Here is a 22,165-nt window from a genome sequence, read left to right as displayed (position 1 = left end):
TGTTTGTCCTTCATGTTCTAATACTTTAATGTTACCCCTTCCTTGTGTTTTTTGTAATAAATAATTATAAACATATAAAAATATTTTTTTAAAGACACGGACTCTGTACACACATGGATTTTGTATTGTAAATATGTGGTAGTAGAGTAGTGGCCTGAGGGAACACACCCTACTGTGACTCCCTCTAACCCCTGTCTCCTCCAGACCCCCTAACAACCTACTCTGACTCTCTCTAACCCCTGTCTCTTCTCCTTCAGATACCCTAACAACCTAATGTGACTCCCTCTAACCTACTGTAACTCCCTCTAACCTACTGTGACTCCCTCTAACCTACTGTGACTTCCTCTGACCTTCTGTGACTCCCTCTAACCCCTGTCTCCTCTCCTCCAGATCCCCTAACAACCTACTGTGACTCCCTCTAACCTACTGTGACTCCCTCTAACCCCTGTCTCCTCTCCTCCAGACCCCCTAACAACCTACTGTGACTCTCTCTAGCCTACTGTGACTCTCTCTAACCTACTGTGACTCTCTCTAGCCTACTGTGACTCTCTCTAACATACTTTGACTCTCTCTAGCCTACTGTGACTCTCTCTAGCCTACTGTGACTCTCTCTAGCCTACTGTGACTCTCTCTAGCCTACTGTGACTCTCTCTAGCCTACTGTGACTCTCTCTAACCTACTGTGACTCTCTCTAGCCTACTGTGACTCTCTCTAGCCTACTGTGACTCTCTCTAACCTACTGTGACTCTCTCTAACCTACTGTGACTCTCCCTAGCCTACTGTGACTCCCTCTAACCCCTGTCTCCTCTCCTCCAGACCCCCTAACAACCTACTGTGACTCTCTCTAATCCACTGTGACTCTCTCTAGCCTACTGTGACTTTCTAGCCTACTGTAACTCCCTCTAACCCCGGTGTCCTCTCCTCCAGACCCCCTAACAACCTACTGTGACTCTCTCTAACCCACTGTGACTCTCTCTAACCTACTGTGACTCCCTCTAACCTACTGTGACTCTCTCTAGCCTACTGTGACTCCCTCTAACCCCTGTCTCCTCTCCTCCAGATCCCCTAGCCAGCCTTCAAGATGGAGGAGGAACAGTGCTTCTACAATGAGTCCATTGCCTTCTTCTACAACCGCAGTGGAAAGTACCTGGCTACAGAGTGGAATACCGTCAGTAAGCTGGTGATGGGGCTGGGTATCACAGTATGTATCTTCATCATGCTGGCTAACTTGCTGGTCATGGTGGCTATATACGTCAACCGCCGCTTCCACTTCCCTATTTACTACCTGATGGCCAACCTGGCCGCCGCGGACTTCTTTGCCGGCCTGGCGTACTTCTACCTGATGTTCAACACGGGCCCGAACACGCGGCGCCTCACGGTCTCCACGTGGCTGCTCCGACAGGGTCTCATCGACACGTCCCTCACGGCGTCCGTGTGTAACCTCCTCGCGATCGCCATCGAGCGCCACATCACCGTTTTCCGCATGCAGCTGCACACGCGCATGTCCAACCGGCGTGTGGTGGTGGTGATTGTAGTCATCTGGACCTTGTCTATCGTCATGGGAGCCATCCCGTCGGTAGGGTGGAACTGTATCTGTGACATCGGCACGTGTTCTAGCATGGCTCCGCTGTACTGTAACTCCTACCTGGTGTTCTGGGCCATATTCAACCTGGTCACCTTCCTGGTCATGGTGGTGCTGTACGCTCACATCTTTATGTACGTGAGACAGAGGACCATGAGGATGAGCAGACACAGCTCTGGGCCACGCAGGAACAGAGACACCATGATGAGTCTGCTGAAGACTGTCGTCATCGTATTGGGTAAGAACCTCCACAACAGACACTATATGTTAGATTCTAGTACTGGGTAGGTTAGAGTTAGGACCAGGTAGGAACAGACACTATATGTTAGATTCTAGTACTGGGTAGGTTAGAGTTAGGAACAGACACTATATGTTAGATTCTAGTACTGGGTAGGTTAGAGTTAGGACCAGGTAGGAACAGACACTATATGTTAGATACTGGTACTGGGTAGGTTAGAGTTAGGAACAGACACTATATGTTAGATTCTAGTACTGGGTAGGTTAGAGTTAGGACAACGTAGGAACAGACAGTATGATCAGTCTGCTGAAGACTGTAAGAACCACTGATTGAAAAGGGTCCATACCAGGGGATATCTTTAAATTACATGTTTGTGATATTCGACAGAATACAGGCCATGCCCAATGTATATTTGTAATTTTGTGGATTTGCACCATATCCTGACTTTCTGAATCCAGATGTCTGTTAGACATATATGACATTGTGATTACTCAGCATATCACACATGAATATTTCCTGTGGGCGGATATGGACTCGTTCAATACCCTGAGATATGTGGCACTCTGTGTTCTCTCTTCATGTTGACGAATACTGACTGAATACATCACATATGTGTTTTCTCAGCACATTCAAGATATGAAGCTATATTGACTCCAGACACGCTTCTCTTGGCTGAGGTCCATTTCCTAATCTTGATTTGCTTTATGATATTCTAAAAATAAGGACGATATCTGATGCATTTCTGAGTTTTCAGCACATGCTCAATCATTTGACAAATAGGAAATCCATATAATTCTTTCAGACATTATTACGTTTTGTATTCCCTGTGCATGAAGGCTCGCCAAACCGCTAGCAAAAAAACACTGTACCTGGTAGCTTAGCAACAACAAACACGCATTTTCGGCTGTGGCGTTCCAACGGTCATTTGTTGAATTTCTGGAGAAACAAAGAAGTGAGAAGCTGTTCAGAAAATATCTGAAAAAAGTGAGAAGCTGTTCAGAAAATATCTGAAAAAAGTGAGAAGCTGTTCAGAAAATATCTGAAAAAAGTGAGAAGCTGTTCAGAAAATATCTGAAAAAAGTGAGAAGCTGTTCAGAAAATATCTGAAAAAAGTGAGAAGCTGTTCAGAAAATATCTGAAAAAGTGAGAAGCTGTTCAGAAAATATCTGAAAAAAGTGAGAAGCTGTTCAGAAAATATCTGAAAAAAGTGAGAAGCTGTTCAGAAAATATCTGAAAAAAGTGAGAAGCTGTTCAGAAAATATCTGAAAAAAGTGAGAATACCTGAAGAAAGTTAACGCTGGGAGACAAGTGGAAAAAGGTACAGTGGTTGCTCCGCAAAACAAATTGGGATTTTGCTGCTGAATTTAGAGGTCATTTGTGATTTAGTACGGTACCCTGCGTCACTACGTCATTACTCCACACCAGTGCGAACGGGAGTTAGAGCACTGATTATGCTTTTGGGTCCTACTGTGTCTCTAACTTACAATGAATGAGCGACATAAGCCTAAGTAGAAACTGATAATTGTGCATGACTTCAGTATTACTTACTAAAACTGCTGTTACACTAAGGTTTTTATGATTTTATTTTGTTAGGATTATTTTGCTCTTACTGTAGTATTGTAGCCCTCTCCCGACCGGTCACATTGTGTGGCACCTGAGTGGTGCCACGGTCTCAGACACTGCATAACAGTGTAAGTTGGGTTGTAACAGATGCTGGTTCAATACCTGTGCTGGCCTTGACTGGGAGACCCATGAGATGACTGTCGTTTTTTGATTTCTCTCCCTCTAAAAACAGAAATAAATCATTCTAAATAACAAACTGCCTTTATTTACAAATTCGTAGCAATGTCTCACATCATGCTCAATAATGGCCTTTTTCTCTCTCATTTTACGTTATTTGAAGACAAAATCATCTCCAAAGTATTGTTATTTTTTAAACAAAGTGATTATTATTATTATTATTTTAGAATGATATAAAAACCCATTGGATATTCTCACAGATATATTATTAACCTGGTTATTATCAGGACAATATATATTGGTCATATTGGTCTGTATCCACTGAAAGAGTGCAAGACTCAAAGCACGAGGGCAGGGGACATGGGATGGGACACGGGATGGGACATGGGATGGGACACGGGCGCGGGATGGGACACGGGATGGGACACGGGATGGGGCACGGGAGGGGACGGGATGGGATGGGACATGGGATGGGGCACGGGAGGGGACATGGGAGGGGACACGGGATGGGGGCACGGGAGGGGACATGGGATGGGACACGGGATGGGACGCGGGATGGGACACGGGCGCGGGATGGGGGCGCGGGATGGGACATGGGGCGCGGGATGGGGGGCGCGGGATGGGATGGGGCGGGATGGGGGCGCGGATGGGGCGCGGGATGGGGCGCGGGATGGGACGCGGGATGGGACGGGCGCGGGATGGATGGGGCGCGGGATGGGCGCGGGATGGGACGCTTGGGATGGGGCGCGGGATGGGGCCTTGGATGGGACGCGGGATGGGGCGCGGGATGGGGACGCTTGGGATGGGGCGCGGATGGGATGGGGCGCGGGATGGGGGGCGGGATGGGGGGCGGGATGGGACACGGCGCGGGATGGGGCGGGATGGGGCGCGGGATGGGGCGCGGATGGGACGCGGGATGGGGCGCGGGATGGGGCGCGGGATGGGGCGCGGGATGGGGATGGGACGCGCTGGATGGGGGGGGATGGGACGCGGGATGGGGATGGGGCGCGGGATGGGCGCGGGATGGGGCCGGGATGGGACGCTTGGATGGGACGCGGGATGGGGCGCGGGATGGGACGGATGGGGCGCGGGATGGGACACGGGATGGGGACATGGGGATGGGGCGCGGATGGGACGCGGGATGGGGCGCGGGATGGGACACGGGCGCGGGATGGGGCGCGGGATGGGGCGCGGATGGGACGCGGGGGGCGGGATGGGCGCGGGATGGGGCGCGGGATGGGACGCGGGCGGGATGGGGCGCGGGATGGGGCGAGGGGATGGGACGCTGGATGGGGCGGGATGGGGCGCGGGATGGGGCGCGGGATGGGGGGATGGGGCGGGATGGGGCGCTTGGATGGGGCGCGGGATGGGACGCCTTGGGATGGGATGAGACGCTGGGATGGGGCGCGGGGGATGGGGCGCGGGATGGGGCGTGGGATGGGACGCTTGGGATGGGACGCGGGCGCGGGATGGGGCGCGGGATGGGGTGCGGGATGGGGGCGCGGGATGGGGCGCGGGATGGGCCGCAGAGCCGTGCACAGAAGATGGACCATGGGGAAGGGAGGAGGAGGAAGGGGGAGGGTAGGGGGTGGACCCCCACCCCGCCACACTGGCAACACTTTAAGGGGCACTAATAACGGCACTAGGGAAACGTTCCTGCTGTTCTTAGTGTCTGCACGTTCAAACTAAAACAAACAAATTGCCACTTCGATATGAATTCAGAGGGCAGATATTATTAAATATTAAAGGTGTCACTCAACAGTTATACTTAAATCCGAACTGGATTTAACGAAAAATTACATGAAAAGCACACATTTGTAAATCCCAAACTCTTAAAGTAATTGGAAAGGTAGATACAAAAAATTTGTGACATTGTGGTTACAATAAAGAATGTAAACAAGATGTAAACAAGACGCTGTGTTTTTAATTAGAGTAGTGATGGACAGCTAGCTGGTGGCATTTTGAAAACAGGTTTTCAAATACTTGTCGCACGATTACAGGACAATCCCTGCTTACTGGAAAATACTCTTTTAAACACACTCGGTCAAGCACCATTATGGATATTGGCAGGACTATATTTTGGCATTTATGGGCAGCGCACAATTGTCTCAGCATTTCTCTCCCTCTAAAAACAGAAACAAATGTTTTGGCCTTTATCTAAATTACAATCGCACACTTTCATTTTTTTTATACAAAAAAACCTCCAAAGTATTGTTAATTATTAACAACATATTGTTAATAATTGCAAACCGTAGTCTAGCTTTTTTATAGCAGTTTTGGAGCAGTGGCTTCTTCCTTGCTGAGCAGCCTTTCAGGTTATGTCGATATAGGACTTGTTTTACTGTGGATATAGATACTTTTGTACCCATTTCCTCCAGCATCTTCACAAGGTCCTTTGCTGTTGTTCTGGGATTGAATTGCACTTTTCACACTAAAGTACATTAATCTCTAGGAGACAGAATGCGTCTCCTTCCTGAGCGGTATGACGGCTGCTTGGTCCCATGGTGTTTATAATCGTGTACTATTGTTTGTACAGATGAACGTGGTACCTTCAGGCGTTTGGAAATGGCTCCCAAGAATGAACCAGACTTGTGTAGGTCCAAAAACTATTTTTGGAGGTCTTGGCTGATTTCTTTTGATTTTCCCAAGCAAAGAGGCACTGAGTTTGAAGGTAGGCCTTGAAATACATCCACAGGTACACCTACAATTGACTCAAATTATGTCAATTAGCCTATCAGAAGTTTCTAAATCCATGATATCATTTTCTGGAATTTTCCAAGCTGTTTAAAGGCAGTCAACTTAGTGTATGTAAACTTCTGACGCACTGGAATTGTGATATATTAAATTATAAGTGAAATAATCTGTCTGTAAACAATTGTTGGAAAAATACTTGTGTCATATATATACAAAGTAGAAGTCCTAACCAACTTGCTAAAACTATTAGTTTGTTAACAATACATTTATGGAGTGGTTGAAAAACAAGTTTTATTGACTTCAACCTAAGTGTATGTAAACTTCCGACTTCAACTGTATATAATTTGTTCAGTATAAATACCATTTGGACATTTCTTATGCCATATGGCCGTGGTTCCCTGACTTTTGACTTCCTATGATCATATATTTCAAATGGACAAAACATAGGCATCATGGACAAACTCAATAAAATAATACAAAGGTAAATTCATACATATTGTCAGTACACCAGACAGTTTTTAGGTCCATTGTTTGAGTAATTAGATGTCAGTATTTTTAAATGAAAATGCTCAGTTTCCAAATGACCTAAAATGCATAAAAAAATGTGTATTTATTGTTACATAAACAACGATTGGTGTCTGGTCATTTTCATTGTCAAATATATGTGTTTTTTTATTTAAAAGTATAAATAACTAAATACCTGCTTTGTGCTAGCGCATACGTCTTCCAAATAGTCTTTAATCCGGTAGATTATCTTCTTCGTGGTTCTAAAATTAATAATTATAGGAGGCGGGAAGATGTAGTGTCTTACTATTGGTATTCAATAAAGGAAATCAGAATGAAAGGAAGTAAACAAAGAGATGGGTAGCTAAAGTAATTTAATGTCTGGCTAAGTGAATAATGTTAGTAGTTGAGTAACTGGGTGATGTTGGCCAAAGAGATGGTAGCTAGCTCGGCTAGCGGTTAGTAATCTCTAAAGTAAAGTAAATTAAGGCGAATAACGTTAGTAATCGAGTAACTGAGTGAAGTTGGCCAAAATGAAGTGCATTGTACCTGGGTGCAATAACGTTCCAGTTAGATACAAATAAACTTCACATTTCCACTATTTTCTGCGATGGAGCTGTGTGTCAGGCATGGCTGCAGGCCATCCCACATCCTGCTTATGGTGTCGAAACGATGCCCGAAGTCATTCACCAGCTGCGGTTGCCCGTGTCCAGTGATCACTTTGGGGACTGGTTTAAACAGCGTTTTGTTCACACCATCTTTCCACCATGGACAGGAAAGCTCCAACAATTCAAAGTAGTTGCTAGCTAGCTAAGTCATTTCTAATGTAATTTTTTTGCTCTTCCCTAACTAGTTGGTGGTGTTTTTAGCTTAGCTACTACTGTAAAGGTAACGTTATCCTGTCTTACTGACTGGTTTGTTTCTTTACCTTTGTGATGCCAAATTGGTTTATTAATACATTTTCAAGTTCATAACTGTGCACTCTCTTCAAAAAATAGCATGGCATTATTTTACTGTAATGGCTACTGTAAATTGGACATTGCAGTTTGATTACCAAGAATTTAAGCTTTCTGCCAATATCAGATGTCACGGGACATCTGTGTCATGGGACATTCTCTTGTTACTTTCAACCTTATGTTAATCACATTAGCTTACATTAGCTCAGCCGTCCCAAAGGGGACCCACCGATCCTGAAGAGGTAACCAGTCACCTTATTGGAGGTCACTGCCAATAAACTGCCTGTTCCTCAAACCAGCAAATCCTCTCCAATCAAACCAACTGAAAACAAATGTACATTATTGCAGTGGCTTTAAATAATGAACATCTTGAATATTGTCACATAAATAAACTCACTGGTGGTCAAAGTCAACACATATCATTCAGAACAACTGACCACACATAAAACATTTCTTCAAGACAGCATGGTCACAAAATGGTTGCTCACCAAACCAAACCAGCAGAAACGACGCTGTCCAGCCAAAACACACTAAGGACCTTCCAGATACAAAACTCTCACCTGAACATGACCAAGAAGTGTTTTTATACATTTCATACATGTCCTCTCCTACTAAGGTTGCCCAGGGAAATACTGACCAAAACGTTGGTTAGATGTGATATGTCTGCCTTACTATTCCAGTGGAATACCTGTTGACCTTTTAACATTGTGCCGGAAGGAATGGCGTACATTTTATCAGTTATATTGTTAGCATGATCTCAACCCCTCACCACCCTTCTCAACCCCTCAACACCCTTTTCAACCCCTCACCACCCTTCTCAACCCCTCAACACCCTTTTCAACCCCTCACCACCCTTCTCAACCCCTCACCACCCTTCTCAACCCCTCACCACCCTTCTCAACCCCTCACCACCCTTCTCAAACCCTCACCACCCTTCTCAACCCCTCACACCCTTCTCAACCCCTCAACACCCTTCTCAAACCCTCACCACCCTTCTCAAACCCTCACCACCCTTCTCAAACCCTCACCACCCTTCTCAAACCCTCACCACCCTTCTCAAACCCTCAACACCCTTCTCAAACCCTCAACACCCTTCTCAAACCCTCAACACCCTTCTCAACCCCTCAACACCCTTCTGCCCAATCCCTCCTTTCTCATGTTTTTCTCACAGCACTGAAGGGAATTTATAGCCAGATATATATATAATTCTTATGATTTAGAAGGAGCAGTGAGATTCTATTTCACAATACTTCATTTCCTGAAAGCTATTGTTTGCTTCAGCTACTGTTACGAATCGTGTGTATATTTCTGAGAAAGCGCGGCGGGTGGATTTAAGGCTCATTTTCTCTAGCTGAAGTGAGTTTAGTTTAATAGTTGGAGGGAAACTAAATGTCTTTCCAAGTACCACATCTGGACAGCAGATGAGGATGACAGATTCCAGCTTTCGGAATGCTGTAAAATAATTTATTCCTGATTTCTCCTGGGAAACTTGTATCAGAGAAAAGAGCAGGATCCCTTGCTATCTCATCTGACCATCTGTGTCCTAAATGACACCCTATTCCATTTATACCCATAGATTTCTAGTTAAAAGTAGTGCACTACAAAGGAAGAAGGATGCCATTTGAGGTGAACACATAATACCTAGGCTCATCCACATTCACATGTCACTTCTCATTGACTAAGGAAGGCCAGTGTTCCTGTGATGAAGACCCATCATGGGAAATAATCATGTCTATTAGTATTGTGTGTGTGTGTGTGTGTGTGTGTGTGTGTGTGTGTGTGTGTGTGTGTGTGCGTGCGAGTGTGTGTGCGTGCGAGTGTGTGTGCGTGCGAGTGTGTACTGTAATGTGAATCTGACATATCTCTGTAATTATATTATGATATGGCATGATGTATTGCTATGTGAACAGCATGTCTAACAAATGGAATGTCTCGTGACAGTTTCAGACGACTAAATAACCCTGTCTAATTCACCATTACCACAGTCTGTCTGACACAATCCTGTCTAATTCAACATTACCTCACTCTGTCACAATCCCATCTAGTTCACCACTACCGCACTCTGTCACAATCCCATCTAGTTCACCACTACCGCACTCTGTCACAATCCCATCTAGTTCACCATTACCACACTCTGTCATGGTCCTGTCTAATCCACCATTACCGTATTCTGTCACAATCCTGTCCAATTCACCATTACCACAGTCTGACACAATCCTGTCCAATTCAGCATTACCCCAGTCTGTCTGACACAATCCTGTCCAATTCACCATTACCCCAGTCTGTCTGACACAATCCTGTTTAATTCACCATTACCACAGTCTGTCTGACACAATCCTGTCTAATTCAACATTACCTCAATCTGACACAACAATGTCTAATTCACCATTACCATACTCTGTCATAGTCCTGTCTAATTCATCATTACAACACTGTCACAATCCTGTCTAGTTCTCCATTACCTCAGTGTCTCACAATCCTGTCTCATTCACCATTTCACAATCCCATTTACACTCACTCTGTCACAATCCTGTCTAGTTCTCCATTACCTCAGTGTCTCACAATCCTGTCTCATTCACCATTACCTCACTCTGTCACAATCCTGTCTAATTTACACTTCCGGTTACACTTCCGGCGCCGACAGAGATGGCCGCCTCGCTTCGCGTTCCTAGGAAACTATGCAGTTTTTTGTTTTTTTACGTGTTATTTCTTACACTAGTACCCCAGGTCATCTTAGGTTTCATTACATACAGCCGAGAAGAACTACTGAATATAAGATCAGCGTCAACTCACCATCAGTACGACCAAGAATATGTTTTTCGCGATGCGGATCCTGTGTTCTGCCTTACAACCAGTGTAACGGAGCGGATTCCATGCAGCGACCCAAAAAATGACTCAGAAAAAGAGGGAAACGAAGCGGTCTTCTGGTCAGACTCCGGAGACGGGCACATCGTGCACCACTCCCTAGCATTCTTCTTGCCAATGTCCAGTCTCTTGACAACAAGGTTGATGAAATCCGAGCAAGGGTAGCATTCCAGAGGGACATCAGAGACTGTAACGTTCTTTGCTTCACGGAAACATGGCTAACTGGAGAGACGCAATCCGAAGCGGTGCAGCCAGCGGGTTTCTCCACGCATCGCGCCGACAGAAACGAACATCTTTCTGGTAAGAAGAGGGGCGGGGGCGTATGCCTTATGGCCAACGTGACATGGTGTGATGAAAGAAACATACAGGAACTCAAATCCTTCTGTTCACCTGATTTAGAATTCCTCACAATCAAATGTAGACCGCATTATCTACCAAGAGAATTTTCTTCGATTATAATCACAGCCGTATATATCCCCCCCCAAGCAGACACATCGATGGCTCTGAACGAACTTTATTTAACTCTCTGCAAACTGGAAACGATTTATCTGGAGGCTGCATTCATTGTAGCTGGGGATTTTAACAAGGCTAATCTGAAAACAAGACTCCCTAAATTTTATCAGCATATCGATTGCGCAACCAGGGGTGGAAAGACCCTGGATCATTGTTACTCTAACTTCCGCGATGCATATAAGGCCCTGCCCCGCCCCCCTTTCGGAAAAGCTGACCACGACTCCATTTTTTGTTGATCCCTGCCTACAGACAGAAACTAAAACAAGAAGCCCCCACGCTGAGGTCTGTCCAACGCTGGTCCGACCAAGCTGACTCCACACTCCAAGACTGCTTCCATCACGTGGACTGGGAGATGTTTCGTATTGCGTCAGACAACAACATTGACGAATACGCTGATTCGGTGTGCGAGTTCATTAGAACGTGCGTTGAAGATGTCGTTCCCATAGCAACGATTAAAACATTCCCTAACCAGAAACCCTGGATTGATGGCAGCAATCGTGTGGAACTGAAGGCGCGAACCACTGCTTTTAATCAGGGCAAGGTGTCTGGTGACATGACTGAATACAAACAGTGTAGCTATTCCCTCCGCAAGGCTATCAAACAAGCTAAGCGCCAGTACAGAGACAAAGTAGAATCTCAATTCAACGGCTCAGACACAAGAGGCATGTGGCAGGGTCTACAGTCAATCACGGACTACAGGAAGAAACCCAGCCCAGTCACGGACCAGGATGTCTTGCTCCCAGGCAGACTAAATAACTTTTTTGCCCGCTTTGAGGACAATACAGTGCCACTGACACGGCCTACAACGAAAACATGCGGTCTCTCCTTCACTGCAGCCGAAGTGAGTAAGACATTTAAACGTGTTAACCCTCGCAAGGCTGCAGGCCCAGACGGCATCCCCCCGCGTCCCCAGCCCTCCCCAGCCCTCAGAGCATGCGCAGACCAGCTGGCCGGTGTGTTTACGGACATATTCAATCAATCCCTATACCAGTCTGCTGTTCCCACATGCTTCAAGAGGGCCACCATTGTTCCTGTTCCCAAGAAAGCTAAGGTAACTGAGCTAAACGACTACCGCCCGTAGCACTCACATCCGTCATCATGAAGTGCTTTGAGAGACTAGTCAAGGACCATATCACCTCCACCCTACCTGACACCCTTGACCCACTCCAATTTGCTTACCGCCCAAATAGGTCCACAGACGATGCAATCTCAACCACACTGCACACTGCCCTAACCCATCTGGACAAGAGGAATACCTATGTGAGAATGCTGTTCATCGACTACAGCTCGGCATTCAACACCATAGTACCCTCCAAGCTCGTCATCAAGCTCGAGACCCTGGGTCTCGACCCCGCCCTGTGCAACTGGGTACTGGACTTCCTGACGGGCCGCCCCCAGGTGGTGAGGGTAGGCAACAACATCTCCTCCCCGCTGATCCTCAACACTGGGGCCCCACAAGGGTGCGTTCTGAGCCCTCTCCTGTACTCCCTGTTCACCCACGACTGCGTGGCCATGCACGCCTCCAACTCAATCATCAAGTTTGCGGACGACACAACAGTGGTAGGCTTGATTACCAATAACGATGAGACAGCCTACAGGGAGGAGGTGAGGGCCCTCGGAGTGTGGTGTCAGGAAAATAACCTCACACTCAACGTCAACAAAACTAAGGAGATGATTGTGGACTTCAGGAAACAGCAGAGGGAACACCCCCCTATCCACATCGATGGAACAGTAGTGGAGAGGGTAGCAAGTTTTAAGTTCCTCGGCATACACATCACAGACAAACTGAATTGGTCCACTCACATAGACAGCATCGTGAGGAAGGCGCAGCAGCGCCTCTTCAACCTCAGGAGGCTGAAGAAATTCGGCTTGTCACCAAAAGCACTCACAAACTTCTACAGATGCACAATCGAGAGCATCCTGGCGGGCTGTATCACCGCCTGGTATGGCAACTGCACCGCCCTCAACCGTAAGGCTCTCCAGAGGGTAGTGAGGTCTGCACAACGCATCACCGGGGGCAAACTACCTGCCCTCCAGGACACCTACACCACCCGATGCTACAGGAAGGCCATAAAGATCATCAAGGACATCAACCACCCGAGCCACTGCCTGTTCACCCCGCTGTCATCCAGAAGGCGAGGTCAGTACAGGTGCATCAAAGCTGGGACCGAGAGACTGAAAAACAGCTTCTATCTCAAGGCCATCAGACTGTTAAACAGCCACCACTAACATTGAGTGGCTACTGCCAACACACTGTCAATGACACTGACTCTACTCCAGCCACTTCAATCATGGGAATTGATGGGAAATGATGTAAATATATCACTAGCCACTTTAAACAATGCTACCTTATATAATGTTACTTACCCTACATTATTCATCTCATATGCATACGTAGATACTGTACTCTATATCATCGACTGCATCCATCCCCACTTTAACTACGCCACTTGGTTTACATACTCATCTCATATGTATATACTGTACTCGATATCATCTACTGTATCTTGCCTATGCTGCTCTGTACCATCACTCATTCATATATCCTTATGTACATATTCTTTATCCCCTTACACTGTGTATAAGACAGTAGTTTTTTTGGAATTGTTAGTTAGATTACTTGTTCGTTATTACTGCATTGTCGGAACTAGAAGCACAAGCATTTCGCTACACTCGCATTAACATCTGCTAACCATGTGTATGTGACAAATAAAATTTGATTTGATTTGATTTGATTTACCACTACCGCACTCTGTCACAATCCTGTCTAGTTCTCCATTACCTCAGTGTGTCACAATCCTGTCTAATTCACCATTACCTCACTCTGTCACATTCCTGGCGCTTTGGATTCAACAATGTGTTGTATGTCTGAAACAATGTGTTGTATGTCTGAAACAATGTGTTGTATGTCTGAAACAATGTGTTATATATTTTTTTATATTTTTTTTTATTTAACCTTTATTTAACCAGGTAGGCAAGTTGAGAACAAGTTCTCATTTACAACTGCGACCTAAAGCATAGCAGTGTGAACAGACAACAACACAGAGTTACACATGGAGTAAACAATAAACAAGTCAATAACACAGTAGAAAAAAAAGAGTCTATATACATTGTGTGCAAAAGGCATGAGGAGGTAGGCGGATAATTACAATTTAGCAGATTAACACTGGAGTGATAAATGATCAGATGGTCATGTGCAGGTAGAGATACTGGTGTGCAAAAGAGCAGAAAAGTAATTAAATAATAACAGTATGGGGATGAGGTAGGTAAATTGGGTGGGCTATTTACCAATGGACTATGTACAGCTGCAGCGATCGGTTAGCTGCTCAGATAGCAGGTGTTTAAAGTTTGTGAGGTAGATAAAAGTCTCCAACTTCAGCGATTTTTGCAATTCGTTCCAGTCACAGGCAGCAGAGAACTGGAAGGAAAGGCGGCCAAATGAGGTGTTGGCTTTAGGGATGATCAGTGAGACACACCTGCTGGAGCGCGTGCTACGGGTGGGTGTTGCCATCGAGACCAGTGAACTGAGATAAGGCGAAGCTTTACCTAGCATGGGCTTGTAGATGACCTGGAGCCAGTGGGTCTGGTGACGAATATGTAGCGAGGACCAGCCAACTAGAGCATACAGGTCACAGTGGTGGGTGGTATAAGGTGCTTTAGTAACAAAACGGATGACACTGTGATAAAATGCATCCAGTTTGCTGAGTAGGGTATTGGAAGCTATTTTGTAGATGACATCGCCGAAGTCGAGGATGAGTAGGATAGTCAGTTTTACTGGGGTAAGTTTGGCAGCGTGAGTGAAGGAGGCTTTGTTGCGGAAAAGAAAGCCGACTCCAGATTTGATTTTAGATTGGAGCTGTTTGATATGAGTCTGGAAGGAGAGTTTACAGTCTAGCCAGACACCTAGGTACTTATAGATGTCCACATATTCTAGGTCGGAACCATCCAGGGTGGTGATGCTGGTCAGGCGTGCGGGTGCAGGCAGTGAACGGTTGAAAAGCATGCATGTGGTTTTACTAGCGTTTAAGAGCAGTTGGAGGCCACGGAAGGAGTGCTGTATGGCATTGAAGCTCGTTTGGAGGTTAGATAGCACAGTGTCCAAGGAAGGGCCAGAATTATACAGAATGGTGTTGTCTGCATAGAAGTGGATCAGGGAACCGCCCGCAGCAAGAGCAACATCATTGATATATACAGAGAAAAGAGTCGGCCCGAGAATTGAACCCTGTGGCACCCCCATAGAGACTGCCAGAGGACCGGACAACATGCCCTCCGATTTGACACACTGAACTCTGTCTGCAAAGTAGTTGGTGAACCAGGCAAGGCAGTCATTAGAAAAACTGAGGCTACTGAGTAGCTGAGGCTTCTGAGGCTACTGAATATGCTGATTGACAGAGTCGAAAGCCTTGGCCAGGTCGATGAAGACGGCCGCACAGTACTGTCTTTTATCGATAGTGGTTATGATATCGTTTAGTACCTTGAGCGTGGCTGAGGTGCACCTGTGACCGGCTCGGAAACCAGATTGCACAGCGGAGAAGGTACGGTGGGATTCGAGATGGTCAGTCATCTGTTTGTTGACTAGGCTTTCGAAGACCTTAGATAGGCAGGTTAGGATGGATATAGGTCTGTAACAGTTTGGGTCCAGGGTGTCACCCCCTTTGAAGAGGGGGATGACTGCGGCAGCTTTCCAATCCTTGGGGATCTCAGACGATATGAAAGAGAGGTTGAACAGGCTGGTAATAGGGGTTGCGACAATGGCGGCGGATAGTTTCAGAAATAGAGGGTCTAGATTGTCAAGACCAGCTGATTTGTACGGGTCCAGGTTTTGCAGCTCTTTCAGAACATCTGCTATCTGGATTTGGGTAAAGGAGAAGCTGGGGAGGCTTGGGCGAGTAGCTGTGTGGGGGACGGAGCTGTTGGCCGAGGTTGGAGTAGCCAGGAGGAAGGCATGGCCAGCCGTTGAGAAATGCTTGTTGAAGTTACACAGTGGCTTGCGAAAGTGTTTTCCCCACTTGGCATTTTTCCTATTTCGTTGCCTTACAACCTGGAAGTAAAATTGATTTTTGGGGGGGTTTGTATCATTTACACAACATGCCCACCACTTTGAAGAAGGATTTTTTTTAAATTGTGAAACAAACAAGAAATAAGACAAAAAAAAATGAAAACTTGCATAACTATTCCCCCCAAAGTCAACACTTTGTAGAGCCACCTTTTGCAGCAGTCACAGCTGCAAGTCTCTTGGGGTATGTCTCTATAAGCTTGGCACATCTAGCCACTGGGATTTTTGCCCATTCTTCAAGGCAAAACTGCTCCAGCTCCTTCAAGCTGGATGGGTTCTGCTGGTGTTCAGCAATCTTTAAGTCATAACCCAGATTCTCAATTTGATTGAGGTCTGGACTTTGACTAGGCCATTCCAATACATTTAAATGTTTCCCCTTAAACCACTCGAGTGTTGCTTTAACAGTATGCTTAGGGTCATTGTCCTGCTGGAAGGTGAACCAGTCTCAAATCTCCCAATCTCAAATCTCTCGAAAACTGAAACAGGTTTCCCTCAGGAATTTCCCTGTATTTAGTGCCCTCCATCATTCCTTCAATTCTGACCAGTTTCCCAGTCCCTGTCATTGAAAAACATCCCCACAGCATGATGCTGCCAACACTATGCTTCTGGTGGTACTCTCGGGGTGATGAGAGGTGTTTGCGCCAGACATAGCATTTTCCTTTATGGCCAAAAAGCTCTATTTTAGTCTCATCTGACCAGAGTACCTTCTTCCAATTGTTTGGGGAGCCTCCCACATGCCTTTTGGTGAACACCAAACGTTTATTTAAATTTATTCCTGAAGATATGTCTTTTTTCTGGCCACTATTCCATAAAGCCCAGCTCTGTGGCATGTATGGCTTAAGTGGTCCTTGCATCACCGCAGATCCAAAAGTGTGACATAGATGAGGTGGATTGAAAAAAGGGAAATCTCTAGCTTAAATTGACTGATTTTTGGGGATAGTTTTATTATGCTAAATAGAGTTTAAGATGGGAGGGCTTGGCCCAGGGTTTAAGATGGGAGGGCTTGGCCCAGGGTTTAAGGTGTGAGGGCTTGGCCCAGGGTTCAAGATGGCTTATGATGTGAGGGCTTGGCCCAGGGTTTAAGATGTGAGGGCTTGGCCCAGGGTTTAAGATGTGAGGGCTTGGCCCAGGGTTCAAGATGGCTTATGATGTGAGGGCTTGGCCCATGGTTTGAGGCAAGCAGAGGATGGGAGGGCTTGGCCCAGGGTTTAAGATGGGAGGGCTTGGCCCAGGGTTTAAGGTGTGAGGGCTTGGCCCAGGGTTTAAGATGTGAGGGCTTGGCCCAGGGTTCAAGATGGCTTATGATGTGAGGGCTTGGCCCATGGTTTGAGGCAAGCAGAGGATGGGAGGGCTTGGCCCAGGGTTTAAGATGTGAGGGCTTGTCCCAGGGTTTAAGATGGCTTATGATGTGAGGGCTTGGCCCAGGGTTTAAGATGTGAGGGCTTGGCCCAGGGTTTAAGATGTGAGGGCTTGGCCCAGGGTTTAAGATGGTTTGTGATGTGAGGGCTTGGCCCAGGGTTTAAGATGGTTTGTGATGTGAGGGCTTGGCCCATGGTTTGAGGCAAGCAGAGGATGAGAGGGCTTGTTTGCATCTGAAATGAGACCCTATTTCCTACATAGTGCACTATGGGCCCTGGATAACAGTGGTGGACTGTGTAGGCAATAGGGTGCCATTTGGGATGCAGAGTAATTTGTTCTGCGTTCACAGAATAGACATACAACATGATTTCAGATAAATGAGACATTGTTTCAGATACAGTTGAAGTCGGAAGTTTACATAAACTTATGTTGTTGTCATTAAAATAATTTTTTCAACCACTCCACAAATTTCTTGATAACAAACTATGGTTTTGGCAAGTCAGTTAGGACATCTACTTTGTGCATGACACAAGTCATTTTTCCAACAATTGTTTACAAACAGATTATTTCACTTATAATTCAATGTATCACAATTCCAGTGGGTCAGAAGTGTACATACACTAAGTTGACTATGCCTTTAAACATCTATGAAAATTCCAGAAAATGATGTCATGGCTTTAGAAGATTCTGATAGGCTGATTGACATCATTTGAGTCAATTGGAGATGTACCTGTGGATGTATTTCAAGACCTACCTTCAAACTCAGTGCCTCTTTGCTTGACATCATGGAAAAATCATAAGAAATCAGCCAAGACCTCAGAAAACTTTTTTTAGACCTCCACAAGTCTGGTTCATCCTTGGGAGCAATTTCCAAACACCTGAAGGTACCACGTTCATCTGTAAAAACAATGGGACCACACAGCCGTCATACCGCTCAGGAAGGAGTCTCCTAAAGATGAACGTACTTAGGTGCGAAAAGTGCAAATCAATACGAGAACAACAGCAAAGGACCTTGCTCGCACACGCTTTTTCAGCTCTGGACACAAATTTTCTATAGGGTTGAGGTCAGGGCTTTGTGATGGCCACTCCAATACCTTGGCTTTGTTGTCTTTTAGCCATTTTGCCACAACTTTGAAAGTATGCTTGGGGTCATTGTAAATAGTCCAAATTGGTGAAGTGAAATAACTTCTCTCAAAATATGCAATAAAAAAAAATATCCGAAAAGTGGTGCGAGCATATATATTCACCCCCTTTGCCCCTAGATCAATGTAGAAAATAGTCAATAAAGAAAACCCTTGAATGAGTAGGTTTTTCCAAACTTTTGACCAGTACTGTCCATTGTAATATTGTTGCACGGTGGTATTATACATGTTGTATTGTAGATATGTAGTGGTGAAGGAATGTTATATGATGCTGTTTTATCATTTTTATATGTAATGTAGGTGCTTTAATGTGTTTGGACCCCAGGAAGAGAAGCTGCTGCCTTGGCAGGAACTAATGGGGATCCAAAATAAACCCCAGGAAGAGTAGCTGCTGCATTGGCAGGAACTAATGGGGATCCATAATAAACCCCAGGAAGAGTAGCTGCTGCCTTGGCAGGAACTAATGGGGATCCAAAATAAACCCCAGGAAGAGAAGCTGCTGCCTTGGCAGGAACTAATGGGGATCCATAATAAACCCGAGGAAGAGAAGCTGCTGCCTTGGCAGGAACTAATGGGGATCCAAAATAAACCCCAGGAAGAGAAGCTGCTGCCTTGGCAGGAACTAATGGGGATCCATAATAAACCCCAGGAAGAGTAGCTGCTGCCTTGGCAGGAACTAATGGGGATCCATAATAAACCCCAGGAAGAGAAGCTGCTGCCTTGGCAGGAACTAATGGGGATCCAAAATAAACCCCAGGAAGAGTAGCTGCTGCATTGGCAGGAACTAATGGGGATCCAAAATAAACCCCAGGAAGAGTAGCTGCTGCATTGGCAGGAACTAATGGGGATCCATAATAAACCCCAGGAAGAGTAGCTGCTGCCTTGGCAGGAACTAATGGGGATCCATAATAAACCCCAGGAAGAGTAGCTCCGGCCTGGCAGGAACAAATGGGGATCCATAATAAACCCCAGGAAGAGTAGCTCCGGCCTGCCAGGAACAAATGGGGATCCATAATAAACCCCAGGAAGAGTAGCTGCTGCCTTGACAGGAACTAATGGGGATCCATAATAAACCCCAGGAAGAGTAGCTGCTGCCTTGGCAGGAACTAATGGGGATCCATAATAAACCCCAGAAAGAGTAGCTCCGGCCTGGCAGGAACTAATGGGGATCCATAATAAACCCCAGGAAGAGTAGCTGCTGCCTTGACAGGAACTAATGGGGATCCATAATAAACCCCAGGAAGAGTAGCTGCTGCCTTGACAGGAACTAATGGGGATCCATAATTAACCCCATGAAGAGTAGCTGCTGCCATAGCAAGAACTAATGGGGATCTGTAATAAACCCCAGGAAGAGTAGCTGCTGCCTTGGCAGGAACTAATGGGGATCCATAATAAACCCCAGGAAGATTAGCTGCTGCCTTGACAGGAACTAAGTGGGAACCATAATAAACCCCAGGAAGAGTAGCTCCTGCCTTGACATGAACTAATGGGGATCCATAATAAACCACAGGAAGAGTAGCTGTTTCCTTGACAGGAACTAATGGGGATCCATAATAAACCCCAGGAAGAGTAGCTGCTGCCTTGGCAGGAACTAATGGGGATCCATAATAAACCCCAGGAAGAGTAGCTGCTGCCTTGGCAGGAACTAATGGGGATCCAAAATAAACCCGGGAAGAGTAGCTGCTGTCCAGGAATTAATGGGGATCCATAATAAACCCCGGAAGAGTAGCTGCTGCCTTGGCAGGAACTAATGGGGATCCATAATAATCCCCAGGAAGAGTAGCTGCTGCCTTGGCAGGAACTAATGGGGATCCATAATAAACCCCAGGAAGAGTAGCTGCTGTCTTTGCAGGAATTAATGGGGATCCATAATAAACCCCAGGAAGAGTAGCTGCTGCCTTGGCAGGAACTAATGGGGATCCATAATAAACCCAGGAAGAGTAGCTGCTGCCTTGGCAGGAACTAATGGGGATCCATAATAAACCCCAGGAAGAGTAGCTGCTGCCTTGGCAGGAAATAATGGGGATCCATAATAAACCCCGGGAAGAGTAGCTGCTGCCTTGGCAGGAACTAATGGGGATCCATAATAAACCCCGGGAAGAGTAGCTGCTGCCTTGGCAGGAACTAATGGGGATCCATAATAAACCCCGGGAAGAGTAGCTGCTGCCTTGGCAGGAAGTAATGGGGATCCATAATAAACCCCAAGAAGAGTAGCTGCTGCCTTGGCAGGAAATAATGGGGATCCATAATAAACACCAGGAAGAGTAGCTGCTGTCTTTGCAGGAATTAATGGGGATCCATAATAATCCCCAGGAAGAGTAGCTGCTGCCTTGGCAGGAAATAATGGGGATCCATAATAAACCCCAGGAAGAGTAGCTGCTGCCTTGACAGGAACTAATGGGGATCCATAATAAACCCCAGGAAGAGTAGCTGCTGCCTTGGCAGGAACTAATGGGGATCCATAATAAACCCCAGGAAGAGTAGCTGCTGCCTTGGCAGGAAATAATGGGGATCCATAATAAACCCCAGGAAGAATAGCTGCTGCCTTGGCAGGAACAGTATCCTAATAGAAGTTTAGAGCTTTGGTTTGTCTAACTGAAAAAGCCACAGGCTGGTTGATAAACATATACTTGGTCACAGTGGAGGCTTTTTCACTTGTCAAAGTGACTTGGTGGCTTTCACCACAAAGACAGCATACTGAAGAAGCTCAGTGTGGTGTGGTGGTCAATTAGCTCAAGGGCAAAGACTGACCATTACTGAAACCTCACTGAGACAAGCATTCTTTCCAAATAGCATCTTATTCCTTATCTGTCCTGGTCAACAGTACTACACTACCCTATGGGTCCTAGCTATGGGTCCTGGTCAACAGTAGTACACTACCCTATGTGTCCTGGTCAACAATAGTGCACTACCCTATAGGTCCTGGTCAACAGTAGAACACTAACCTATGGGTACTGGTCAACAGTAGTACACTACCCTATGGTTCCTAGCTGCGGGTCCTAGTCAACAGTAGTACACTACCCTGTGGGTCCTAGCTATGGATCCTGGTCAACAGTAGAACACTACCCTATGGGTCCTTGTCAACAGTAGAACACTACCCTATGGGTCCTGGTCAACAGTAGTACACTACTCTATTTGTCCTAGCTATGGGTCCTAGCTATTGGTCCTGGTCAACAGTAGTACACTACCCTATGGGTCCTGGTCAACAGTAGTACGCTACCCTATGGGTCCTAGCTATGGGTCCTGGTCAACAGTAGTACACTACCCTATGGGTCCTGGTCAACAGTAGTACACTACCCTATGGGTCCTGGTCAACAGTAGTACACTACCCTATGGGTCCTAGCTATGGGTCCTGGTCAACAGTAGTACACTACCCTATGGGTCCTGGTCAACAGTAGTACACTACCCTATGGGTCCTAGCTACGGGTCCTGGTCAACAGTAGTGCACTACCCTATGGGTCCTAGCTATGGGTCCTGGTCAACAGTAGTACACTACCCTATTGGTCCTGGTCAACA

The 22,165-nt window shown here is 46.2% G+C and overlaps 1 protein-coding gene across 1 annotated transcript in view; it reads left to right on the top strand.

Annotated features, from left to right (window-relative positions):
- The window catches only part of LOC112248117 (lysophosphatidic acid receptor 1), an 88,384-nt gene that overhangs the window by 53,559 nt on the left and 12,660 nt on the right, over positions 1–22,165 (top strand). The window contains exon 2 of the mRNA XM_042326364.1: positions 1,061–1,820. Within this exon, the coding sequence (XP_042182298.1) occupies positions 1,082–1,820 (739 nt within the window). The 5' untranslated portion in view covers positions 1,061–1,081. The remainder of the gene's footprint in view (positions 1–1,060; positions 1,821–22,165) is intronic.

The sequence above is a fragment of the Oncorhynchus tshawytscha genome, linkage group LG09, assembly GCF_018296145.1.
Source record: "Oncorhynchus tshawytscha isolate Ot180627B linkage group LG09, Otsh_v2.0, whole genome shotgun sequence".
NCBI lineage: Eukaryota > Metazoa > Chordata > Actinopteri > Salmoniformes > Salmonidae > Oncorhynchus > Oncorhynchus tshawytscha.
The sequence above is the reverse complement of the archived record's forward strand: the minus strand, read 5'-3'. Positions and strand labels throughout refer to the sequence as shown.